The sequence below is a fragment of the Motacilla alba genome, chromosome Z, assembly GCF_015832195.1.
Source record: "Motacilla alba alba isolate MOTALB_02 chromosome Z, Motacilla_alba_V1.0_pri, whole genome shotgun sequence".
Lineage (NCBI taxonomy): Eukaryota > Metazoa > Chordata > Aves > Passeriformes > Motacillidae > Motacilla > Motacilla alba.
In genome coordinates, this window is record NC_052046.1 from 50,624,504 (window position 1) to 50,652,209 (window position 27,706).

A 27,706-nucleotide genomic window follows, 5' to 3' on the forward strand; every position below is an offset into this window, starting at 1 on the left:
GCTTCTCTACATTTTTGAGCTTCTCCTAGCCAACTGGATGTTGTCCTCCATAAATACGACCACCTCTGTACAAAGCACACTTGTGAACCTCTGAGGGCAGAGGGTCTGAAAACATGCATAAGAGCAATGTTCAAAATGAAGGAATACAGTTTTATTCACAATGACTTCAAGTACTTCAATCTAACTCGGGTGGTAGATTTCTAGTAGGCAAGTGGCCTGTATGTCTACTGTACAGAATTTCAGAATTCAAAGACCTTTAGTTGAACAAGAGATTAATTTGAAAGTGTGGTGTACATAGTGTTGTATCTCACTAAAGTTTTTAGTTGTATGAGGCATTACTACTTTTCTGTAATCATCTTGTGTTATATTAGCACTTAGGTTTGGTTTTCTTTACAACTAAACTTGATCCATTTTAAGTAAGCATTTAAAAGTAACCTTCTCTGGTGTACTAATATTATTTTGTACAATTCATCCAGTTCTAATTGTAATGAAAAGGGGAAATGTTATTGCTATTTTCTTGGTTCCACAAATCACATGTAATTTGCCTTCTCTTTTACTTGGTGCTTGCTTTGGAGAAATAACAAAGGCTGTCCTTGAGCTACTGTCATGTAGGTCAGGACCTTTAAGACAGGAAAGATTTTGTGACTATTTACAAGAAGCCAGATTAATGTTCTGTGCCATTTTACCTCTGCATATTCCAGGCTTTTTATTCCTTTGGCAGCTATATGGAAGCATTCAAGTATATTAATCATGATGATAAGCAAACATGTAATGTGATATGCCATCTCTTTAGCACAGAATTTGGAAAAACCTTATCTTTAGGACAGTACTTCTGATTATTTCAGGAAGCTGCAAATTGCTGGAAGACAAGTGGGTGTTCCACTTCAGAGGTTACTCATTGTTTTCAAGCTCTAGCTCGGCAGTGCTGCTGCTCAGGGGAAGAAGCTGAAGTGATATTAATCACAGTAAAATCAGGTGATAGGATTAACACCAAAAAATGTCTTGTATGGCCAATGTGGAGTTACAAGCTCATCCCTAAAATGGAAGTCACTGTACACCAAAATGAAGAATTGTCTTGTCCAACAAAGGATTTGCTTGTATGGGCTAAGTATGACTTGGCCAGGGCCAGGTCCACTTTTTGAACATTTTTTCCTTGCTTGCAGCAAAGGAAAAACATTTTTTCCTAGGTTGCACTTTTGCTACAACACAACAGCTTACCTCTGTTATTTCACATCTGAAAGCTTGGAAGGCATAACTATTCCAGGAAGGCAGGGATAGGTTTGGCACTTCTCCTGTTCTGGAAATCTATCTGAAAATTACTACAGAAGATGGACAGGATGCAGCAGTCCCATTGCAGTCAAAAATGGAGAATAAAGATCATGCAAATGTAGCAATCCCTTGTTTGCACCAGCAAATACTAGGATTGTAACAAAGTTGCAGAGTTGGTAAAATAGAATCTTCAGTGTCTGGTGCTACTGCTAGTGACTACTGGAGTGTCTGCTGTGCAGATTCTCCAGCACTTGGAGAACAAATTCCAACTAGGAATCACTCACTAAATTGCTCAATGACTAATTTTCATCTGCTCTTGATCTCTATAGAGATCGTTTTAGCTTGCAGGATGTGGTGAGAAAAAAACTCCAACATTTCTCTACTTGCAAAGTGAGCAATTCTGATACAATTAAACAAAAATACAGAAACTCAAAATTTCTCCAAGTGATTTGTAAATGCAGAACTGCAGTAGCTTAGCCATGCACATCAGACATGAGGCTCTATTGCATGATTTTTATTCAGCTCTAACGCACCACTTTGTCAGAACACAGTAATAATAATTATTTATGATCAAATACAATGTTCTTTAATAATACAGTTGATTAAAATCAGCTTCACGCATAAAATCCAATAAACTTTATACAAACCACTTTAAAACAGCAGTTGTCATTCAAATCACATAAAGGCAGCAGACTACAGATATTCCACGTGACAATATTTTTATCCTGGACATCCCTCGTAGTCCAAGCGCAGCACTAGTTACTCCCTCTCCTAGAGCTGGTATCTGCTACACAGATATTTTTCAGGTATTCCAAAATAATGTCTTGTACTTCAAACAAGCTTTACAACTGGGAAGTATTTGTGAGGAGAGAAGTCGAATTCTGGAGGAACCTATAAAGAAAAGATTTAAGATTAGACATTAGACAGCAGTACTACTGCACTTAATACTTATTACAAGAACAACCTGCAGACAGAAAAAAAAATTAAACAGCAACATATTGAAAAAACATTGCTGGCTTCCACAAGGACTTTCTCATGACTTTGTTCACACAAGCTGCTGTTATTCTTGCTTGTTCCTGCTACTGAAGAATACCCTTATAGTCTATGTTGTCCAACATGCTTTTCCCATTTTTCTGAAAACATTTATAGGTTAGAATTTTCCATATTTAGTTAACTACAACAAACTATTCCCAAGGAAAAATAAATTATTTTCCCTGTTCTTAGAGTAACTACAGATTGAATGTGGCTCATTTGGCTCTTAAGAGATCTGTGGTGGCTTTACATAGAATTAGATGAAGCATTCATGTCAGGAAATCTCCAGATCATTGAATCCAACCTTAATGTATGTATTCATTTTATGTTCAATTGAGCTGGCATTTCCTTACCTTAGAGTCTTTCTTGTGGCCTCCTGCCAGCAGCTTCATGACCACAATATTGGGTTTTGCAACTTTTAGAATTCGATTGACCTAAACATAAAACAGAAAGAAATCTTCAGGTCAAAGCACTTGACCTCACAGTTATTTCCAAGATAATACTGTATTGTTGATAATCTATTAGCAATACAGGAGTTCTCTTACAGGATCAGTTTAACAGAGATCAGACTGTTTTGGATTTGTTTTTAAATACATCAGCTGAATTAATTAAATTTAATGAAGGGTGCATTTATTTTAATAGTCACTTTAAAAAAAATCAACAGAAACCACAGCTTTAACAATACTTGAACAAAAACATGGGAACTACAGCGAATTCTGTGGTACTCACACAAATAAAGGTATAGATAGACTCTAGGCATCTACTCTTCAACATTGCAACACAATGGTAAGAGGAACTCATGTATGAAACTGGTGGATTTTTGCATGGAGTACTCTGGCTGTGCTCAAAACTACCTCTTAACTATCTTGGCCTCAAATGGATTGCTCATGTGTGAGTACCACCATGATCCAGAGATGAGAAAGTGAGTCCTAAATTCTGAGGAGGACCTAATCCTGTAACTATTCTTAATCTGCTTAGATGTGACAGAAAAAGCATCCTCCTTGCTCCAAAATACAATCACAGACACTTAAGGTTTTAGGACAAAGAGGGAGAAATAGACAAAGAGGGAGAAATTCCTACCCATGGTTTACACCTCAGTGCTGAGAACTGCTCCAGGGAACAAGTGCCAAACTCAATACTCTTTTCATCCTAATGACACTCAAACCTATTTTCCCCACCTCTTAGGAGTCCACCTGAATTACTGCCAACTAAGTGTGACAGGCATGTTATCACTGTCTAGTTAAAAGTGCTGTGCTTTTAGAAAGGGGCTAGAAGGCAACATGCAAGCAAATAAGCTTCTATCCAGCACCTCGGATCCTCAGCAGAGAGAGCTTTTTTTTAACAGCAAGCACAACTTCATGCTAGCTGATGTACTGAAACAGACCACTGTCTACTCCTTAATCAAAGCACTCAACTTTGCTCACCATTTTGATGAAGTACATTTTGGATCTTAAGGAGATCCAGCTGAAAAAAACCACTTGCTTCCTCTATTTTGAGCAAATACTCATTTTCCTAGTATTTCAGTCTTACCTCATTGTCTGGATTCGGAATATTCTCAAGAATCATTTTTGCCTGCTGGTAGTGCTTGCTAGCTGCCATGTAGAGATCTGAAGACTGAGGAGGTGGGCTATACTTATTTAAATCAGACATTTCCTAGTGTGTTACAGAAATGCATAAATACATGTTAAAATATATAAAATTGAAAAACAATCTCCTGGCAATTTTAAATTTATCACATTGTATTTAAGAGAAGAGTTATGTCAACTAAATACTATTTTAAAAAATCAAAACTGAAGTTGAAAGTATTTACTTAAAATGGCAAAACCCAAGCAACAACAGAGTGCTCAACTATTACAGTGCCACAAAACATAATGAAATTCTCATAATCTTCATTAAACAGTCTCTCTCTTGAACAAGTTGTCATTCATTTGCTTTAACAGTGGCACACAACAGGGTATGACATTACAGGAAGAAAGTAGATTAAAAAAGTGTATTTTTTACTCAGAGCTACAGCAAGGCAGATGCTGAAACTGTACAAAATTTCATTTTATATAATTTTGATTCTTTGAATTTTTTTTTGTTTTTGATTACAGATTTGAAAAATTCCTTTAATGGCAAGACCACGATAATTTCTTAATTTCCACTACAACAGTTCATAACATTAAACTGGGGAGAGTAACTGGAATTGAAAATTGCACTGTTTCAGTACAGACTAACCCCACAATTGAGACTAATAAGCAGGTGGGTGAGCAGCTAGGGGTACTGCAAACACCTAGTTCAATATCAAACAACAAGGTGGTCTTACTACAAATCAGACAAGCCTTCTATAGATTATACAAGCACAGGAGTATGGTCAGCATATCAAGGAAAGTTATCATCCTGAACTCAGTATTTGTGTTCTGTTGTCTGAAATACTGCATCCAGGGCTGGATCCACTCAGTTCAAGAAAGATGTTGATATGTGAAGATGGTTGGGGGCCTAGAGCATATAAGCCACAAGGAGAGGTCAGTAGACCTGACCTCAGTTTTATAAGAAGGATGCTAATGGGTAATTTTAATAGCAGCCTACAACTACCTGAAAGACAGTTACAAAAAGATGAAGATTACTTGTTCATAATGGCAAACAATGTAACATGAGAGGCCACAGGTTGTGGCTTGGTAATTCAGACTGGGCATTAGGAAAAAAAAAATAATGCAGCCCTCAATCAGTTATCCTATGACTTAAAGGACCAGAAAAAAGTAACTGGATCAGGTTTATCCAAAGAGGTTGGAAAATCTCCAACCTTTTTTAAGATTTGGCTAGACAAAGACACAGGTAATGAGACTTGTAATGCTACTTCAAGAAGGAGGCTGGACAAGACAAGCTTCCACTGGTCCCTTCTAAACATCACTCAAAATTAATTTCTATTTTTCCATTTACTTGCTGCACTAAAAAAACATGCTGCTATAATTAACCACAGCCAAGAAGTCTGTTAATAGACTTCCAAGAGATTTTATTTTCATGCGACTCAACAGAACCATCTTAAACTGCCATATCAGACCAACTGCTAAACATCTAAGTTTATAAAGACTTCAATGCAACATATCTTGCACAAAACTAAAGCTAGAATTCCTTCCCATTGTGACATAGCTTCAGTGTGAACTTTGAGGTTCTTTTTACCATGACAGTGATATTTAAAGCAGGTGAATAAATGACTTTGATAAAAGCATGGGCAGCATCACATTTGAAGATTACTCACTTTAAACTGCAGGTAGTGCACTGGAGGTGGTGTTATAACACTGTTGAATGGAGCAAATCTGTGCTCATATCGAACTTGTTCACTATCCAGTTCAAACTTAGGTTTTCTTACTTTGCCATCCATGTCAAAGGCGATCATTGTCTAAAAGAAAAGGATAAAAATAGTGAAAAGTATTAGCTTCATGTCATATTTTGCTGTGAGGAAGATCAAAATTATGATGTAGGTCTAACTGAAGGAAAGAAAAACTGTAGAGAATTCTCCATAGAAAATTACAAATCTGAACATCATTTCCAGCACCACTACAAAAAAAGAAGGCATGCAATGGATGCAGGATCCCTATTACAAAAAGAATTTGAAACAAATAGGACACAAATGAGTTACCTTGTACATCCCAGCACACATGTTTTGGTATGCTTGACTCATGGTGATCTCTCTGCTGAGAGGGCGAACTGCAAATTTTACATAAAAATACATTTTCTTACTTCAGTGTTAGTACACGTATTAATTTCAGATCAGAGGAGTTCTTCCAAATTTCCACAAAGTCACATAACTCTTAATTATATTTTAAAATAACTGAAGTATACAATACCTAGACATGCATTTCTGCTCACCTGACTCCTGGTTACACAAAAAAACCTCAGGACACACCTACCAGTCACATGAACCCAATTCTACTCTCAATGGAATAAATTGGTCAGTGGTATTCCCATGACATTATAAAACACTGAACAACAGCCTCAAACTTACAGTCTGTACACAAGAGGCCTAGTTCAGGGATCTTTTTGACTTCTAGGGCTAAGAAGTTAAAGCACTTTTTATGTTAATAATCCTGACAGGATTCTTTTAAGTTTCCAGTGTTTAATTAGTGCCGAACTGCCCAAAACTTGGACATTAGTAATTTTTTGAACTTCTAGAGACGAGAGAATTTAGTTGATAGGACCCTGAGCTGTTCGTATCCAATTGTTTGTTCCCCTTGAAAAGGCAGCAAAGAAAAAAAACTCACCATTGTATAATTAAGAAACATACTTTAAGAACCTCTAAAGTCAAACAGAAATACGCTGAAAGTCTAGTGTTTGAATCTAGTTACAGTCACTAAAAGCTCAATTCTGCAGGAATTATAAATTCTGAGAAGGTCCAACATGTAACACAACTGATGAAACTATATACGGTGAATAGAAATGAGTTTGTGTTTTTCTGAAAGGTCTATTTGAAAGTAAAAAACAAACTAAATAAATAGGAAATTCTTAAAAAAATTTACATTCAGCCTTCATAAATATTAGGATATTTTTGCTATCCAAATCAGTGTTGCCTGTTAAAATTTTGAATTTTAGTTCTACATGGCTGCAGGAAAGGGAAAAAAAAGACATGTTAACACTCTACACCTAGGTACCTTTCTTCTTTTTCTTCGTTTTCTTACTACTACGGCCTTTCTGTTGTTCCTCCATTATCCTCTCCTCTGCCATTTGAGAGCTGTCGGCACGGCTCAGCGTTGACATCAGCCAGGCATAGAGGAACTCGGAGAGGTACCTGCACGGAAGCCGTACGCAGCTGTTATGGGCTGCAGCGCACCGCACACTCGCGCTGTGCGTGTCCCGCCGAGTACCAGGGCACTTGCTCCAAGAGGTAAAGGATGTATCCTAGCAGAGGGCAATGCTTATGGGCCATGAAAACTCTTTGTTTTGTATGGCTGGAATCAACACATTGGTCTACGTTCATGTTCTGGTTCAGATTCAACCACAAACAGCTCAAGGTATGCAAGCTTCTTACACATTTACTAAGTGAAGTCTAAGCTTCTTATTTCAAAATTTCTGTAAGACCAAATTTTTCTAGAACTCTTCCCCCACCAAATCAAGTGGGTTTTTTTTAAAGATACTATGTTAATACCTTTTTCTACTTTTGTTATGCCTTGTTATTCTGAGAAACAATATAACTACTGACTTTTTCAAGCATTAAAAAGCTGTGAATTATTACATAAAGGGGCCAAGCCCAGAGACACACAACATCCTTATGCAGTTCTGTCAGAGTTAAAGAGACAACTTTAAGAACATTTTTTAGAAAATGGAAGCGAGTCCAGTAACTATCTTTTACTTGACTTCAAATCAAAAGGAACAGGGGAAAAAGAATTTAAAAAAAATTACAGATTTGGAGTAAAATAAAATTGTAGTAATAGTTATAAAAATTTTGTAATCAGAATAAAAATTACTGAGAAATTTGAGTTTCATTTGCACATTACCTCTCAGAAACTGCTGCTCCTTTTTTCTCCTCAAGTGAGAAAGCAGTTGACATGACAATTCCAACTACAAGTGGTTTTATTAAATTGGTAGAGGGAAATATGGGCAGGTAAAAAAAAAAAAACTTTCTCATACAAAAGTTGATATTACTTATTGAGCTACTAATTGAAAAAGATTGCCATCTTCTGTTAACTTCTGAAATATTATTTTTTTCACTTAATCCACTGTTGAAACAACATAGAAATGCAATACATTGAAGTTTGTGTCATTTGCACTGTTGTAATCTTTCAGTAAGAAGGCTTATGGCCTACATAGGAATCTCTTGGTAGTTTAAAAAAATTTTAAATTCTCTTTTGGCACAAGCCATTAACTATGAAAAATAATTGATGTGAATGGAAGTGGAAAAAAAAAAGTATTCTGTTTCCAGAAAATGTGATCATTTTCACTAAAGGTGGAGGATGTCTCTTCAAATATACCCCAGCTAAGAAGTTAATTTTAGCTAGTCACTTTCAGATTACAGTTATGACTTAAAACTTCACAGAACTTTTCCAGAATACGAGAGATCAATAAGACTAGTGATCCTGATACTACAAAGGCAGAAAAGAATAAAGGAAAATTGCTTTTCTCCTGCATGCTCTTGTCTACCAAAATCAGCATACATTTCATTCATTGCCAATTAAAGACCCTCTGCCAAAACGCTAAACAGAGTGAGAATTACTATTTCAGAGAAAAAAGGTACACTATTTAGTAAGTTTAAAAAGCTAGAGACCAACGGATTTTTTCCTCCACTTGTAATATTATAAATAGGTAAACCAAAAACAGTGTTGATCAAGCTTCAGATCATAAAATCATATTTTAAGTCCCTCCTTCAAATATGTGTAATTATAGCTCCCTGGGAGCATCCCTCCTCGAAGAGCTGTCAATAAAGCATCTTCTTACCAATAGATGTAGTAATATTCATGCATACTGTAAAGTTCTAACTCAAAGCCACTGAGAAGATACTGTATCATAATACGAAGGTTGTGATATAGGACCCAGGTGCCCAAGCAAGCCAAATGTTGCCTTTGTGGTTCCTGCTTCAGTAACATGCTATGAAGTGCTGCATCTACTTTCTCTGCCTGTTGAAAAAAAAACAAAGGACCTCAAAGTAATAGACAGAGGAGGAAAAATATTTGACTGAAACAGCATCCTAAGCCAGAAATAAAATTTTAACAAATTGGGTCGGTAAATTTATGCTCCAGATTAAAAGATGGAAATAAGTCTAGAACTGTCAGAAAACTGGAGACTCGCCTAAGTAAATTCTGCTGCACAGAACAAAAATATTCTACACAGTAATATAGCAAGGACATTAGATAGATAAAATTTGAAATTTTTAAAGGTATTTGTATATAGATCATTAGCAGTTACATGAGCACAAACTCAGAACCCATTACATGCTGGTGTTCATTGTTTATACTGGCAATAATTACTTCTTTTTTCTTAAAAAAAACCAAACCTAGCTGCATTGAAAAAATAATTTTATAAGCTTTATATGCAAGAAACACACTGTGTTCCACCAGAGTAACTAAAATATTGCCAAGACCAATTTTGTCTTAAGAAGCAAGTTGAAGTCTCCCACAGTTGGAATATCATCAGTAAGCCTAAAGAGAACAATACATATAACCTGCTAGAAAATGAAAACAAACAGTGCCTCAGCTACAATACTGCAACAAACTCAAACCATCTTGAAGAAAGCTGGAGCACACAAAATCTCCCTCCAACTCCCAAGTTTCTCAATTGTTCTCCTTGCCATCTTGGGAAGTATTTTATTATATGGCTCTCACTGCTGAGGAAACTTACTTCCAGCAAGAGAGAATCTATTTTTTCTTCTCATCTCTCCCCATTATTGAGAGATGTCCAAAATCAGTTGGAGCACATATATTTAAGAGTTATTTTTTTACTTTCTTTTTAATAATAATAAAACTTTGCAGTTTACATCTCACATAGGTATAAGGCTGAATTTTTAAAGGTGTCTTGTAAGCACACCTTGTCTATCTCCCCCCGGTTATATCTTGCAGACTGAAAATCACAAGCAGGATAGAGACTAAAAGCTGTTCAGTTACCATTAAATTACATCGCAACAGGTCTTTCTGAAGTCTACTTATTAGACAAAGTTAATCTTAAAATATGTAGTATGTTTTTGTTCAACATATCTAGCACAAAGATTTTGGATGTATTCTAACAACTTCTTGTTAAATGTACTAAATTTTAGGAGTCCTTGTCTTAAGGATTTTCCATCATTCATTTAGAATTTAGTACCATGCTTCACTCTGGCATTAATAAACCTGGAAAGAAACTTTGCTGGCCTGCTGCCTAGGACATTACCTCATCTTGTAGTGTGGCAAATTCCTCAAGGATGTGACCTAGTTTATCTCTCTGACGAGCTCTGTTGTGTCCATGGATTTGAATCAGACTACAGAATGGCTGAAAGAAGCAAAGTGCAATTTTAAATTACCAATACAACTTTGAAACTACAGGAGAAGTACGATGATGTCTATTTAGGCACCTGGTTTATAAATCTATATTAGGAGGTGGGTTCCTTACCGCTCCCTACGAAGTGCAAGTTAGCAGGAAAGCAAACTCTGGAGTGATTGAAGAGCCAAACACTCTGCACACAAGTTGATGTGAGACTAAGTCAGCATCCTTTAGGAAGGTCACCAGAGCAAATTTCTTGGGACTAAAGAGGTATTTCTTATGCCTAAATCCATGTGCCCAAGGTGGTTAAGGTAGCCAATGGCATCCTGGCCTGCATCAGAAACACTGTGTCCAGCAGGACCAGGGCAGTGGTTGTCCCTCTCTACTCAGAACTGGTGGGTGAGGCCTTGCCTCATATCTCGTTTATTTCTGGGCCCCTCACAACAAGAGAGACACTGAGGGAGCATGTCCACAGCAGAGCAATGGAACTGGTGAAGGATCTGTGTCACGAGTCCTGTGAGGAGTGGCTGAGGGAGCTAGGGGTGTTTCTATTTTACCCTGGAGAAAAGGAGGCTCAGGGGAAGTCTTATCACTCTCTACAACCACCTGGAAGGAGGGTGCAGCCAGGTGGGGCTCATCTCTTCTGTCAAGAGACAGGACAAGAGGAAAAGGCCTCAAGTCATGCCAGGGGAGGTTTGTACTGAATATTAAGAAAAATTTCTTCCCAATGAAGTTTGTCAAGCATTGGAACCAGCTACTCAAGAAAGTAGTTGAGCCCCCATCTCTGGAAGTATTGAAAGGATGTGTAGTCATGGCACTCAGGGGTGTGGTTTAGTGATGGACTTGGCAGTGCTGGTTTGACTCAATGACTTTGGAGGTATTTTCCAACCTAAATAATTCTGATTTTGTTAAGATTTTCACCATGCCACATTCATCAACAGAATCTTAAAAAACTGAAACTGAACAGAATATCAAAATAATTTTGTTTTCATTAGTGATGCATTTGTGACATGAAACTACTCTGTAAAGAGGTAGTAGATTCAGATTTCTTATAAAGTGAAATGTTAAATAAAAGTATGGAAGCCAATAATTACACCAGATTTTTAAAAGACATTACCAATTTACGATGGCTAACTTCCTCAATTTTACCTTCATGGCTAACTTCCTCAATTTTACCTTCATGGCAGGTGTGTAAAATAACTTGTCTCATTTTTAAATGTATGCAAATCTGCCGAGTTCTCACACACACATACATGTTATAACTGGAAAGAACACTTACCCGAACACAATGTGTGACAAAGGAATCAATATAGTCTTTTGCCTGGTGGTTATTATAAAGACAACACCTAAAAAGGAAATATCCATGTACATACGTATTTTTTATAAATGCCACCAGTCTATGTAGCACAAAACAAAAAAGAACCATGAGCACAGCAACAGCAACTGAGTCGCTCATACATAAGCACTATGTACAAAATGTACGTTTTCTGTACATTGTTATGGCTCTTGCAAGCAGAAATATCTTTTCATCAGACATGTAAACACATACAAGTACACTCAAGATCCACTTACTTTGGAGAAAGTACTGGAGGACTAACGAAAGATCTTAAGGCATCTTTTACCATGTCTTGCATGAGATGAGTGCCAAACACCTTCTTGTTATCTACTAAGAAAGTTGTCTAAAAGTAAAAATGTGTTTTTAGAAACATGTTTTAACTTAAAAATAGTGCTCTAGAATTACTAATAGAAAGCTCTGGCAATACCTTTTTTATATAATAAAATTGTAAGATTACTTCAAGAATTAAAATGGTTCAACTAGGCCCAAGGTTAAAGACTCAGAAATCTTGAGACCTGACACTTCTGTGGTATTCCCAGGACACCAAATACAGCTCTATTACTTGCATAATAGAGTGCATGCATAATTGTTTAATTTCTTGGATGATAAATCAGACATTTCTGAAGATTAGCCTAAAAATATGTGCCTTCTCTGGACACAGATGAGGATATATCTCCAGACTACTGTTGAGGTTTTTCAATCCCTAGGGATGCTACTACTTACATCAGTCATGTCTGATACTCATTTAACTCCCCTCCATGAGTGCTGCGTCCCTTTCTTACATGATCCTTCAGCAGTTGAAGAAAAAACTCTGCTGTCAGGCACCCACAGGGGTTACACAAACAAATGTAGTGGAAGATGAGAACACACACAGTAGGAACACATTTTACTTGCCCACAGTTATAGTCCATTGGCTCTACACATGGTTTAATAGGGATCAAATTAAATGCTTTCTGTTTTAATTAGCATGTACTAAAATGATCAAAGCAACAGCGTTTTAAAATTATTTTAAAAATTAGATCAAAACATAAGCCTTCATATATAGAATCACATAATGGTTTGCAGTGGAATGGACACTAAAGATCACCTAGTTCCAAACCCCCAGCTATAGGCAGGGACACTTTCCTGGCCCTGAACGCTTAGTGGAGCATCCACAACTTCTCTGGGCAGCCTCTTCCAATGACTCATCATCCTCATAGCAAAGTATTTCTTCCATAATACTTAATACTTAAATATCACCAGAACATTATTTACCACTTAACTATTATTAACTTACATGCAAATTATTGAAATACCTAAAGAACAGGATTTTATAATGAACAGAGAAGTATTTTATTAATAGACATAATTAGGACTTGCCTGTAACAGGGATCTTGAAAGAACACAGGGTGATTGCTCACTAAACTCACAGAAAAAGTCCTAGCATATATGTAGGAAAAGAAAAAATGACAAATCAGGTTAATATGCCAGTTTATATATGCATAAATATACAACCAATCATTTTACACACACACGCATCTTTCCTAAACAAATATATACAGCTGTGTAAATACAGCTATATTTTGTTTAAAAGCATACACAAACAGCATAGCTTACACAACTTGTAAGAAACAGACCATGAATAGTTTGAACAGAACAAAATACATTATTTGTAATAGATCTGTAATTGCAGAAGATTTTCTAACAAAAAGGTTTCTGAATTTTCAAATGCTACAACTAGAAGGATGACAGTACAGAAAAAAATACTGTGAGATTGTTAAGATGATGATGTAACTATACCAGGTATTGAACAAAACTGAGAATTAATTTTAAAAATTGATTGAAACCCAGGCAAAGTTTAACTGGTACCAGGCGCTTCATGCAAACACTCCTTTCATTAATTAATAGGAAATAGGAAGATGAGAGGTTTGTTGTAACTGTATCTCTTTTATCAGTAAGTGAATGCATGGACACCAAAAAATATTTCAAGCATTGAAGCATCTTCTAATAAATGTAGGCAGTAACTAAAAATAATTTCAGTTATTCAGGAAATAATATAAGCAGGTGCTTAACTTTATGCCTATTTAGGGAACACCTATTTAGTGCCCTCTTGTGTTATAGGCACATGTTCAGAATACTGCTTAATGAATTCAAAAAAAATCAGATATATAGCAAAGAGTTATGTTCTGTTGCTGTAGACACAGCTCTTCAACCAAAGAAACTTGCTTGGCCTTGGCCAGTAAGACATGTGTAAGAGATGTTTGAGAGAAGAAAAGATCTTTATCAAAAGAAGAAAATTAGTAACTACCAGCAAGAATAGTAAATTTTGAAATTGAGCCTAACAGTTTAAAAACACCAAATACATACATAGTGCTCAGTTTTCTCTCCAGTGAGCAAGAGCATTCATATATGGAATGATTTTTTTGCAAGTCACATTTTCAGATCTTATATCTGGCAATAAATAAGAAATATTCATGCTTACCAGTATACAGTGCAAGTTACTTAAGTTGACTACTTCACATACAGTTTTTATTCGGTCTATTAGTTTGGAAAAATAATTGACCATTTCTTCCCTTTTAATAATTTTTGCATATCGAGGGAAAGTTGGTGGCAGCAATCTCTGATTAACAAGTGGCTCAAATCCCATCATAATAGGATGATCTAAAGAAAGAAGAGGGGAGAGAGACAGAAGAGCTGCATATAAGTTTTGTTTTCAGAACCCCCTTCAGTAATACAAATTATTCAATTAGCCAAAATGAATTCTTTAAGCGACAGTTAACTTCCTGAGACTCCAACAACCCAACTACGACAATGATTTACTCTTTAAAAAACCCAAGTCCTCGTCTACAAACAGTGAAGTACTGTTCCCTATTTTAAAATGGCATATACACTGATTCTAAGTGAAATGCACTTAATCAAAAGTTCACATTATCTCTGGCTTTGAAATGACAGTGTTGCTCTCAGGAGAACCACCACCTGGTAAAATAAAATTAAAATCAAACAATGCAGATCTGTAACAATTTGCATAACAAGTGTTTTAGTTCAAAGTAAATAGTGATTTCAACTTTTTTTTTTTAATACACAAAGGTATTTATATTTATGAAGCGATCATATCCAGGAAAGGAAAAAATGGTCTAATTTGATACATACCTCCTTTAGTGGTATCATTCTGTGCCTGCATACCATGATGCAATGAATTGTGTATGGCAGAGAGCAAGTCAGCTGCCTGAGTCATTAGTTTCTGAGCTTCTGCAACTGCACTTGTCTGAAAGGCAGGAAACAATTACTATCATTACAAACCAATACATTTTGACTATCTAATTAATGTTGGTATTAAAAAAAAAAAAGGAAGGGCATTAAAATTCTGATATTCTTACATAACCAATTCTGAAAAAAACCCAAACAACCCAACATTTTGTGCGGTAGTGTATTTTATGAACCTGTACATAAATTCAATGCTGTATATTTATTTGGCTGTGTAAGACTTTACAATAGTTACAACTGAAAGTCTTGTATACAATGCATCACAGTCTGCTTGGGGGGGCATGTAGTTCTAGCCCTTTGCCTTAAAACATGAAGTTCTTTCCCCTCTCAGCAATTAGGAAATCTTATATTCAAGTAACAGGCAAATTGTATGGATTGCTATTAAATTCCTCTTCTCAGACCAAAGATATCTAGATATAAATTCCATATCACATGGAAGGAAAAGGATTATTTTGTCCTAATATGGACAAAATATTGCCCAGCATCCGATAACTCCACAGGAGGGAACTGAACTTAAATAAGAAGTTTTGCTCATGTGTGAAAAGAGTAATTGGAAATCCATAAATATTTTGAAACATTTTGTAATGAATATTCTGTCTTTCTGCAAGGCCATAATAATGTCAGCTACTAGCCTTCCCTGTGTTTCCCACTTTGAACAAAAATTGAGTATTTGCCACTGTAAGGCTTTATTCAAAGCTTTACCTCCATCCACATCAATTCAAATCTCCTGAATCTACACAGTAATTACCTGATCTTAAAGAACGAAAAATGGGTATTTCACAGCATCCCAATGCAAACACAGAAACACCAAATGAACATACCTCTTTTTTCGTAAAAGCTATTAGGACAGTGAGTAAGATGCGGGTAAACTTGACTCTGCTGAAGACAGCCAAACATTGTTGATGCTGTAATAAAGTAATACTGCTAATTACTAAGCAGTAGGTATTAGATCATAGAATATCCTATGTTGGAAGGGACCCAGAAGGATCATCCAGCCCAACTCCTGGCCCACCCCAAGTGCTTGAGTGTGGTCCAAGTTTTCCTGGACTCAGAGTTTTGGTGCTGTGACCACCTCCCTGGGGAGCCTGTTCCAGTGCCCAACCACTCTCTGGGTGAAAACACTAATATCGAACCTAAACCTCACCTGACACAACTTCAGGCCTTTCCCTCAAGTCCTGTCACTGGTCACCACCAAAGAAGAGATCAGTGCCTGCCCCTCCACCTCACAAGGAAGTTTTAACTGTGAAAGGTCTCCCCTCAAGTCTCCTAATCTCCAGGCTGAACAGAGCAAGTGATCTCAGCTGCCCCTCATACAGCTTCCCCTCAAGGCCATTCATAATCTTCATGGCCCTTCTCTGGACACTCCCTAAAACCTTAATGGCTTTCTGGTATTGTGGTGTGCGGAACTCCCACAGGACTCCAACCCTGCCTGCACAAACTGCCACACATAAAACCTTGCTGTTTGCCAGCTCTTCCCCATGCTCCTGGGTGGTCACACTTCCTGGCTGCTTGGGTGTGGTTATGCCATATTTATGCCATATTTAAATGTCCCATTTACATCCATGAAATCCAGGAAAAAAAGCAAACAATTCATTACTTCAAGTTCAACTTCTGGATCTCTCTCTTCTCCTTGTCGACTTCGGGTGCTCTGCAAGGCAAAGAAATGTCAAATAATTTACTAAAAATTGTAAAAGGAAGCTACTGATAAAATCCCTTGGCATTCTCTAAAACATTCACCTGTTAAATAACCCGAAAAATCAGTTTTCAAATTCAAAATTTCTTAAAATATAATCCAGATATTTGAATGACTGTCCTATAGTAATAAGAACTATCTCAGTAAATTCTGCGAATAAGCAAGGAAAGTGCATGAATGCTTTACATTGTAAGCTGTGGTAAAGGAAAATTAAATAACTTCTTTAACATTACATAGTATATCTGCCTAAAACCTGAAAGTTAAATACCTACTTTCTGTGTCCCAGCCCCGTGTTATCTTCTGCATCATGATTCCAGCTTTTACTACTACTGAAGCAACTACTAAGGAGTTTACAAATAAAGTCTGAAGATTTAGCTAGAAGGCAAACTAAAAGCATGTTATAGAAACCATTATGGCAGTTCTTCAAAAACCCCACCATAATGACACAAACCTCCTTCATTCCTCATAATCCAACTCCCTACCCCAAACCTATATTAAGTACACCTGAAATATAGTTGACAAGACAAACATGAAAACAATACCTTCACTCGTCTTTGCATGTCATCTTCTACATCTTTCAGCATACCTGGAAAAAATCACAGCACAATTAAAAGCTGAGAAGTATTTCTAGCTCACCACTCAGGGGAAAAAAGTTTTATGGGGAAAATCAAACTTAAAAGTGCTTTACATATCCATTAGCCAAAGAATAGACAAAAAATAATCTTGTGAGGAATGGTGAGGATGTCTTGGAACAATCAAAAATCAGAATATGGACCAACTGATGCGAAGCTAAAGGATGCACAAGTTTTTCAAAAATATTTCAATGGAAAGCTCAAATACACATAAAAAAATAGTGCATCAAACGATTAACGTACATACTTATGTATGCGCTTAATAACATATGTATTCATAGCTGTAGAACTACTAGATTGCTTTTGTTTTCTAAAGCAGCCCATTTAGAGGACAACAAATTATGAGGCAAAAAAGCAGAATTCAAGCAGCACACTTTCCAATTGTCTGTATCTTTACAATGTTGAGCTCATGCCTAGCCACTTGACTGGCACATCTAAAAGCACTTCTGTTTCTCAGGGACTTAACAAAACAACTGAACCTTTTTACCAAGGAAAAGTAATTTGATCTCTTTTTTACCAAGTCAGCAATTTCCACAAGACAAATAAAAACTTAACAGCTGAGACTCCTAACAATTAATCAGATGTGTCTGAAAGGAATCATATGCTCAAAAGAGAAAAAGGCTGCTGGACAGATACAAAGAAAGCACAAACTGTACCTGTAACTCTAAGATCTGTCACACTGTTGGCCATTTTAAATCCATAAGTCATTGACTGAAAATCTTCCTAAAAAAGAAAAATCCAAGAAGCAATACGTTGTGAAACATAAAAGCTGCAGTTACATTTTCAGGTTGGGGTTTGAGGTTTTCTTTTTGGTTTGGGTTTTTTTGGGAGTTGTTTTCTTATCAGGTTTTGGGTCTTTTTGCTGTTTTTCCTCTTTTGGATGAGTGATTGGGGGTGTGCTTTTGTTTAATTCCATCAAGTACAGAAGTCCAGATTTATTCCACACAGCTGAATGCACTTAGAATGAATATACTGAATGACTTTCCCACCCAAATCCAGCTTCAGGTAATTATTTTCTGCATAAATCCTTAATACCAATATGCCCTTCATATTTTCATCAAGTGACATCCTACCAATATGTTACAAGAACTATAGCTGCAAAGTAGTATTTGATCCATTTTAGATATAGTCAGCAAGAGTGACTTGTCCAAGTTAAGAGGAAACAGAGATTGCTCTAAGCACAGAAAAGAGGATTCTGATCCCATTGCCAGATGGACATTTTAGACAAAACGCAATCATTATTATCTAACATAGAAAAATAAGGAAAAAATAACAGTTTCACAACTGAAACACATTTCAAATGGTTAACCACAAGACTTGCACTGCTTCTTGATTTAAATATTTATGTGGTTCCAGTATTCAAGGAAAATACAGAAGAGAGCATGAAACACCTTCATTGAGGAAAACTGCATTTTAAAGGTATCCAGTCTAATACTTTTAGAATGATGAACTGCTACTCCTACAGTATCATCACATCAAACACTAACAAATGTCACTAATACATTGTTTTACATGCATTATGGTATAATGTTGCATATTTAATCTAACAGGAGATGGGAAACATACCTCCTCAAAAACAGCTGCTTTGTTAACCTTTTCTCTGGCAATATCACAGATTTTTAGGATTCCAAGAGCAAAAGCCTTCATAGCAGGATCTTCTATGAAGTCTGGATTATGAATATAAAGGCAAGTGAATACTGTCTGTGCCAAGGAATGTCCTTCTAACCATGTTATCTAGGGAAAAGAAAATTAAACATTTAACTCATGACAGCAAAGTCTTCATTTTCATAGATCCGTTCTTTTTCCATTTTACTGTGCTTCAAAGACTCATTAAGAAACTAAATCTTAAAATTAAAGTTGCCTTATCAAGGCCACCTTCCAAGTACCAAAAAAGAGCAAGTGAAGGTGTTTCAAGCCTAGAATTCTGGCATGGGATAAACCTCTTCTATGAAGTTCAGGTCTAGCCACTGTGATTTAGACATGGCATTATGTTAAGAGAACTTCACATTTTATAAACTTCCTCTGCATAAACAGTGAATGGAAAATGCAAACGACTAAAAGACAAGCCACTAATGTTCTTCACGTTCTCTCTCTTTTACAACATAAAAGCTTCTTGTCACAATTCCCTCTCTCTACCACTTCCATGTTTCTTTAGGCTATAGGGAAAGATTCAGTAACTTCTATTTCTATCTTGAAATAGCAAAAAATTAAGTAAAACCATATTTTTAATATGGTCCCCTTTTGGAGACCAGGAGTAGAAAATTAATGATGTTACACTGAATCAGATATAGTATGATATTTACATGTCATTCTGACTAAATTGATTGGAAATGTTTTAAAAAATAATATTTTTGATGTAATTTTAAAGAATAACTGAAAATAATGAGTATCATCCACTGAGGAAATTAAAGCATATACACAGAAAAAAAATTGCAATTAGTAAGTAACTAATATTCAACTTATTTTTACTAAATAGATTTATTTGATTTGTTCAAAATGCTTCTGTAAGCTCAGTCACTTCTGGCTGTACAGCAAGGAGCGACAGAGTGCTACCACTTACTGCACACTCAGCTTCCAACACAGTCAAACATCAATACACAGCAGGCAATCAGATAACATGCATTTATAATACCAGAAACGATAAAACCTTTTGAAGTTTTTAAGGTGCTACCAGCTATCTTCCATATTTCTTATAGTAAAAAAAAATTAAAATCAAAATTAAGCCTTTCATTATAGATAATGCAAATAACTAAATGGAAATTAAAGTATGTATTTTCTGCTTGGTAAATCTTTTTTTTTTGAGTTCTGCTGTTTTTTTCTTTTGTTTTTTTTTGTTTTTTAAGATGGATTAAAGGATTATATTTTGAAAGCAAAACCATCTAACCTAAAGAACAGAAAAATGCTTACCAAACAACAAAAACACGTGTCCATTATTCCTACCAGCTCAGGTGAAGTGAGATCCTTTATTTTAATGGTGCCATCCTTAGAAAACAAACAAACAAAAAAAACCAACCAAAACCCTAAATACTATGAAAACATATAGGCAAAATACAACTTATTTGTACCAAAGCCAAAAAATAAATTAAAATTTGTTTAAGACTTCAGAGTAATTGTATGCCACTAGCTTTACCGACCAGCTTTACAACATGTCTCAAATTCTTAAAAACTTATCATTCCCATAAGTTAACACGGACCAAACATAAAACTACCCAAAGAGAAGGCTAAAGTAAGAATTCTTATTTATTACTAGCCAAGAAAAGTTTAAAATCAGTTAACTGCTAACACTAAAATCACAAAACTGTATCATTATAATAAAAATTGAACACGGAGTAATATGCAGGACCAACTCTTTGAAGACTACTTTTTAAACTGGAAATACTTGCAGTATTTTACTGCCTTAAAGGTCAACACCAAAAAGGCTGCAAATTTGATTATTTAATTTTTCCAATGTATGCAAGGCTGGATATATTCTACACGACTTAGCTAGTGTTTTACAGAGCTCTCTGACTCCATTCCAAACATTCACCATAAAAAAATACTTTTCTCTCTGAGTCCATTACTTTTTCTGAAATAACATAAAGTCTTTCAACCTCTGTCCTCCAATTTATCTTGACCATAAATCAAAAGTTATTCATTACTGTCAATGTTGGTAAATTACCCGGCTTCTGTTCAATGCTGATAAACTCAAAGAATGATAAAGTGTTTATTTCCAGCTTTTTAAGGAACCTGGTTTCTATTCAGGTTAAACAGAAGCTAACCAATACATCTCCATATAAAAGAAACATTTTGGGGAAGCACAGAGTAACTTGTAAAATAATGTTGGAGGTATATTTAGTTGAGGTGTCAATAAGCAATAATTTCATACTACTTTTCACTGAAGAGTTAGCATCGTTGTGATTATGCAGGTAACAAGAAAGGTAAACATTACAAGCTTTTTTTTACTTAATTATCCAAAAGAAAAACATAGATTTCAAGAGAAGATTGAAAACATAAATTATGCTGTATTGTGCTTAGCTGTAATTTGACAAAAATGTGTATTTTTACAGACAGTGTAGGCAAACCCAGGAAATTCACACAAACCTTAATAGCTTGCTCAAAGTTAAGAACCTTTCTGTTAACTTGGTTTCCAATCATACCAGCATCCATCTTGGGATCCATCATTTCAATGGCAGACATGGCTTCAAAAAGACCAAAACTAAGAACACAAATAAAATAGATGTGCTGAATGTAATTATTTTATATAGTCTTTGCAAACAAACGAAAAAGAACATAGGATGACAAACCAAGTACACTATATTCTGACCACAGACAATAAGGTATGTGAACATTAGTACTGATCTTCAGAGATCATGGTTTTCAGGAAGTTAAGGATCTCTCAACAAATCTGTAGGAAACGAGATGGCTAAAAGTGAAAGAAAATCATTATCCTTTCCTAAGGATGAAGAACACTCCTGAGTGAAATATCCCACTACTATATCTTTGCACACTTGTTTCTATAAACTTCAAAGCATCTTCTTAAAGATCATGTAAAATTATAAAGTGATATTAACTGAACAAGCTGTTACTTAGTACACCACATCCAAAAAAACCAAGTAAGATATGTCCCCCACACACTGACGACAAGATACATAACACAGACTAATATATATTGAATATACCAGCTTTGTTTAAAATGTTAACAAAACTGATGCAAAAAAAAAAAAAAAAACCCTCAGCATGTGACAGCATATCACTTGTAGTCAGGGCAGAAGAAAAAAAGCTTGCAGAAGAGCAACACCAAAAGACTTGCCTACATATGAAGAGATACAGAGATACTTTATCACTACATTTGTCAGAACTCCTGCAACAGGCTTTATAATACAAAAAGTTTATTGCATGTGGCACATTTAAATTCTGAGGATTTAAATTCTGTATTTGCTCTGAAATGCTCTTATGTATAAAACTACACCTGAAAATTTGCTTTGATTCCACTTAGTAACTAGCTGGTACATCCTTGCACACACTTTTAAGCAGGTTTTCATTTAACAGCATGCTTCTGTTTTCTGAGCTATTAGTTTCAAATATAACTTTTTTCTTTCCTCAAGTGAACGCCTTCACTAAGAAGAAGAATTTAATCTTTAAAATATTTAAATTATTTAAATTCATAATTCTTTAATAAATTCAACAAGTCTTTAACACATGCTTTTCTTTGAAATATATTTTCAATGTGTAGAGTTCTCACTTCCTGCTTTAGCATGCTATTTATGTTGCATTAAGGCATACAGATTGTTTATCAAATACATGATAGTGATATTTGGAGCAACTAGGTTTAAAGTCTTTCTGGTCTTTCTTCATAAAAGCATGTTCCATAAGATACTGCAGTAATGTAATCACCACAGGTCATAAGATGTGCTATGAACTTCTGAAATACAATTTCAATCACACTGAAAAATGTAATGTTATACTCAGAGCATCAGATATGTTCAGCATTCATCCAGGTGCAGCATATGCACACTGCTAAGAATGCAAGATATTCTATATACTTCAAATACTTCATTTAAAGTACAAGTCTAAAAAAGCTTAGTTATTAGGTAACATCAACATGCTTGCAGTAATCTTATCTAAAAGCCAGAAACATCCCACACACATACTTACAGCTTGTCATGAAGCAGTTCTCCTAACTTCAGTTCTATAAAGGAAGAGGACAAAACAAACAATTACAATCATCCTACTAGCACAACTTTTCCAGGGTAGTCTTGTCACGCACCAAACTGCCTTATGCCAAGACAGAACAAGCTGCAGGAAGCAGATCCAGCATTTCTACTTGCACTGGGTTTGCATGGCCTGGGTTTCGTAGCTTGTGGGGGGAATGACTACAGGGATGGCTTTTGTGAGAAGCTGCCAGAAGCTTCTTCCATGTCCAGCCCTGGTGGCTCCAGAGACGGATGTGCCACTGGGCCAGTTAGAATCAATAATACCTTGTGGTAACAGATTTAGGAAGAAAAACAAACCCAAATTGCAGAGTTTCAACTGCAGATGGAGAAGAGCTGAGTGAGAACATGGGAGAAGAAGGGCATTGCAGACATCAAGAGGGGGAAGAGGTACTGCAGGTGCCGGACCTGAGATTCCCCTGCAGACCGTGGTTGAAACCATGGTGAGGCAGCTGTGCCCCTGCAGCCCATGGAGGCCCACAGGAATGCAGAGATCTGCTGCAGCCCATGGAAGAGACTCATGCTGGAGCAGATGGATACCTGAGGAAGGGTTGTGAACTTATGGGAGACCTGTGGAAAGAGGGGCCCTGCTCCCATGCTGGAGCAGCCTGTCCTTGGAGGACTGCACCCTGTGGAAGAACGACCCACTGCAGCAGTTTTGGGAGGACTGTTGCCTGTGGGATGGACTCACATTGCAGCACTTCACTGAGAGCTGCTGCTCATGAGATGGACCCATGTTGGAGAAGTTCATGGAGAACTGTCTCCTGTGGGTGGGACTGCACAGTGCAGCAGGGGAATGACTCCTCTCCCAGAGCAGCAGGAGAAGCCTCTGGTGATGTGTTGGCCATAGCCCCCATTCCCTGTCTCCCTGCGCTGCTGGGGTAGGAGGCAGAGCTGGAAGGAAGGAGGGGTGGCAGGAAGCTGTTCTTAAGGGTTATTTTACTTTCTCATTATCCTGCTCTGATTTTGTCAGTAATAAATTCCCTTCATATATCTAAGTTGAGCCTGTTTTGCCCATGATGATACGTGGTGAGTGATCTCTTGCAATCCTTATCTCAACCCATGATCCTTCATTAAATTTTCTCTCTTCTGTCCAGCTGCAGAGGGAAGTGAGTGGCTTTGGTGTGTGCGTGGCATCTGGCCCAGGTCTACCCATGACACTACTGCTTTTACTTACAAAGCACTTTGAAGACTGAAAGACTAAAAAAAAAACCCAGTGGTTAACAGTGTGCCCTCATCCCTCTGTTATTCTAGGAATTAAAGAAGTTTTGGAATTACGAAGCACACAGTGCACTCACAGTGCAAAAAGCTGATATACTGGGCTGCAGGTCAAGGGAGGGGATTCTGCCCCTCTGCTCTAAAGAGACCCCACCTGGAACACTGCATCCAGGTCTGGGGTTCCAGCACCGGAAGGACACAGGTCTGTTGGTGCAAGTTCAGAAGAGGCTACCAAAAATGAATAGAAGGCTAAAGCACCTTTCCTGTAAAGACATGCTGAAAGAGTTGGGGCTGTGAAGCCTGGAGAAAAAAGGGGTCTATGGAGACCACCTAGCATCCTTCCAGTTTATAAAGGAAGGCTAGAAAACAGCTGGAGATTGACTTTTTACAAAGGCATGTACTGACAGGACAGGGGGAAATGCTGTTAAACTAAAAGAGAGATTTAGATTAGATACTGGGATAAATTCTTTACTGTGGGGATGGTGAGTTACTGGAACAGGGTGCCCAGAGAAGCTGTGGATTCCCCATCCCTGTGACAGTTCAAAGCCAGGCTGGATGGTGCTTTGAGCAACACAATCTGGTAAAAGGTGTCCCTGTCCATGGCAGGGGAGTTGGAACGAGAGGATCTTTAAGGTCCTTTCATTCTGAAAATCATTCTCTGATGATTATTCTGTGAAATAGTAGCATGTCAATAGCCTGAATACAGCTGTTTCCTTCCATCCTTTATTGGATGACTGGATTGGAAGACTAAGACGTGTCTTAGTCTTTTCCAGGGGAGACTACTGAAAGGCTTGCTTTCCCTCATAACTTTTAAAGGAGTCTTTAGATATATTTGATGGGTACAGATATAAGTAATCTATTACAGATATAAGTAATATAGAGAAATAATTATTTATAGTAATTTAGAGTAATATAGAGAAATAATATACAGAAATTGTGTTTATCATTATGTAATATTCTGTGTGGTAAGATGCAGTTTTTATATTTATTTTTCCCTAGTGTCATCATAAAATCAGATGAACACACTGTAAACTATCAGTAGCACCTAACAGTAATAAAGGTAGTGTTTAAATGGAAGGAACTGCTTCCCCATTACTGAGATGCATTACATCACTTCAAAAACTCAGACTTTTTTCAAAGATGAAAAATGATGCACTGATGAATTAATGGACCCTGGAGATACAAATTAAATTAATTAATTTAATTAATTATTGGACCCTGGAGATCCAAAAATATGCAAGAAAGAAACAGAGTGTTGACTCTGCATGCAGGAATGACATTTCCACTTGGCAGAAGAGACAGTAAGAAATCTTTACAAAGGAAAAAAAGCAGATGTGAAAATGCATGAGATAAAAAACCCTTTAACTAAAGAGGTATTTATGTAATCTGGAAGAGGAAACAAGGTGAGGTGGTTCATGATAATTCCAGCCTCAGAGTTGACACAGAATCAATGTAGCTCGTTCATCTGAAGCTTGAAAACCTGGGTCAAACTACTGTTCAAAAGAGCTCAAAGAACTACACCCAGGCCTCCAAAGGATTCCAAGTTTTTTCAGAATGAAAGAACTACAACTCACCTCTACAAGCTTCTTCAAAATCCTGGGTTATATCTATCCAGCTGGTATTACTCTTTTCCATCTTGTCAGGCATACCAAGTTCCCATCCTGAATCATCATCTTCTAGTGTAGCTTTCATAACCATGATGCTGCACCTTTAAATTCCTGTCAGAGACACCATATATTTGCACAAATTAGAGAAGGTGCTTTGTGGGAATATTTTTTTTTCTTTTGAATAATCAGGTGAGAATAGGAAATTACTTAACATTTTATTTAAACATCTACTGTTAGACAAGACCAACAGAAAACCCCTTATTAATAAAAACTATTTTAAAAAAAGTTTTTCTTATTCATCATTTCTTTACAGACAGCTTATACGCTGTGAAACCTCCAACACTAGGGACACCAGAACCTCAACAGTTCAGACCCATACTAAAGTGTCTACTGTCAAATTAGAAATAAAATCAGAAGCATAACAACAGATGCAGACGTCACAATTTTCTATTTGTTCTTTTATACTGTTAGACTATACGTACTTCTACTAATCTGCAACAGGAGTTAAAAAGATGGTACCGTAAAACTGAAAAAAGACTTATTTCCCACGATTTCTCCAGCAGAAAGCAGTATCAAGACTGCAGCACTTAAGTAAAGCAAGCGCAGACTAGAATACAAGTTTCAAACTCAACCGACCAGCTACTTCGAACCGGTTTTGTTCTTTCGCAACCTCCCGACACGCGGGCACCCCTGAGGACGTCCACGCTTTCACGGTCAGCCTGCCCGTGAGGTATCAGCAACGCTGAACTCCCCTCGGCAGACAGGGTTCCCGCAAGAGACAGCTGCGAGCTCGGCAAGATCTGAGCAGCTTAACCACAGCCGCCACGGAAGCTTCAAACAAAGGCCCCAGTGGCAGAAGACCTCCAGGGCATCGGGAATTAACAAAAACAAAGGGGAGGATCAAAACGCTTTTGAACAGCAGCCCGGGGGTCCCCTCGGCCGAGCCAGGCTCACTCCCCATCGGGGGCCGTCAGGCTGTCACAGTTCTCAAGCCACCGCTGGGACTGCCAGGCTCAGTGGGCTGCGATGAGGAAGTACGTGGGAAATCAGTTGAAATAAATTAAATTCCCCCTTGCACTCCGGGACAATCAGGCCCGTCGGGCTCTCCTCTTCCCACAGGTCACCCCAACTCCGGCGCTGCACAGTGGGCCCCGCGCAGCCTCCAGGGGACGCCGGGCACCGCCGCCGGCCCGCATGGCTCCTCCGCCCCGCCGCAGAGGAGGGGCCGGCGCGCCGCCCGCCCCGCTGCGGGGCAGCAGCACCACCGCCGCGGGCTCCCCCTTCCTCCGTTCCTCCCTCGGTACCCCTCCGGGCTCTGCCTGCGCCCTTCGCCCCGCACCCTCCCCGGGCCTCACCGCTACGTCCCACGCCGCCGCCCGCCCGCCCGCCGCTCCTGGCTGGGCCGCCGCCGCACACGCGCAGACCCACTCCTACTCCTGCTGCTGCCGCTGCCGCCACCAGCCCGCGGCGCCGGCCTGAGCGCCCCGGCGCAGCCGCACACAGGAGACTCGCCGCCCCACCCCGTCCGCGGCCGCCGCTTACCGGGAGCGGCGAGGCGGGGCGAGAGGGGCCGGGGCGGCAGCGCTCGGCACCCGCTGCGCCCGCGAGCAACGCGGGGCGGGGCTGCGGCGGTTCCGCCCAGCGCGGTGCGGGCCCGGGCGCCATGAGGCTCCCGTGCGTGGGTGGGGACAGGGCTGAGGGCCGCTGCGGGAGCCGCGGGCAGCGGTGTGCTGCCGCACAGCAGGAACAGAGCCTGTGTCCGGGTCTGCTGTGAACGCTGTATAAATATCTAACAGGCGTGTGTCAACGGGACGGAGCCAGGTTTTTCTCAGTGGTGCCCAGCAATAGGATAAAAGGCAATGGGCGTAGGGAGTTCCACCTGAAGGACTTCCACGAGAAAGAACTTCTTCACCGTGCAGGTGACCGAGCATTGGAACAGATTGCCTAGAGAGGTTGTGGAGTCTCCCTCACGGGAGATACTCAAGAAGTGTATAGACCCAAGCCTGTGCAACGTGCTCCTGGATGATTCTGCTTGAGCAGACAGGTTGGACCAAATGACCTCG

General features: G+C 38.1%; 1 protein-coding gene across 4 annotated transcripts; it reads right to left on the minus strand.

Moving 5' to 3' along the window:
* Positions 1-129: 129 nt before the first annotated feature.
* Positions 130-27,298, minus strand: NAA35 (N-alpha-acetyltransferase 35, NatC auxiliary subunit). 4 transcript variants are annotated; one of them, XM_038124048.1, is made up of 23 exons: positions 27,186-27,298; positions 25,611-25,754; positions 22,763-22,796; positions 21,209-21,323; positions 20,036-20,110; positions 18,695-18,862; positions 17,785-17,851; positions 17,039-17,082; positions 16,401-16,451; positions 15,625-15,708; positions 14,690-14,804; positions 14,022-14,200; positions 12,920-12,979; positions 11,797-11,903; positions 11,504-11,570; positions 10,135-10,233; positions 8,710-8,888; positions 6,930-7,066; positions 5,921-5,988; positions 5,540-5,680; positions 3,832-3,954; positions 2,655-2,735; positions 2,101-2,160 (listed from the first exon to the last, which is right to left on the minus strand). In XM_038124048.1, the coding sequence occupies exons 2-23, from the start codon at positions 25,732-25,734 to the stop codon at positions 2,101-2,103; spliced, it is 2,178 nt and encodes a 725-aa protein (XP_037979976.1). In that variant the 5' UTR covers positions 25,735-25,754; positions 27,186-27,298. The 4 variants fall into 4 exon arrangements, with proteins under 4 accessions (XP_037979974.1, XP_037979976.1, XP_037979975.1 ...); XM_038124047.1 differs by having other exon boundaries at positions 26,999-27,254; XM_038124049.1 differs by lacking the exon at positions 27,186-27,298 and adding an exon at positions 26,280-26,845.
* Between the last annotated feature and the right edge of the window lie 408 nt (positions 27,299-27,706).

Bases quoted from the DNA above. Each gene is read 5' to 3' on its own strand.
- NAA35 (XM_038124046.1), bottom strand. From the start codon at position 25,734: ATGGTTATGAAAGCTACACTAGAAGATGATGATTCAGGATGGGAACTT. The intron at 15,709-16,400 runs GTAATGAATTGT...ACTTTATTACAG, and splicing joins ATCCAGAAGTTGAACTTGAA to CATCAACAATGTTTGGCTGT. The intron at 2,736-3,831 runs GTAAGACTGAAA...TTTTATGTTTAG, and splicing joins TTCCGAATCCAGACAATGAG to GTCAATCGAATTCTAAAAGT.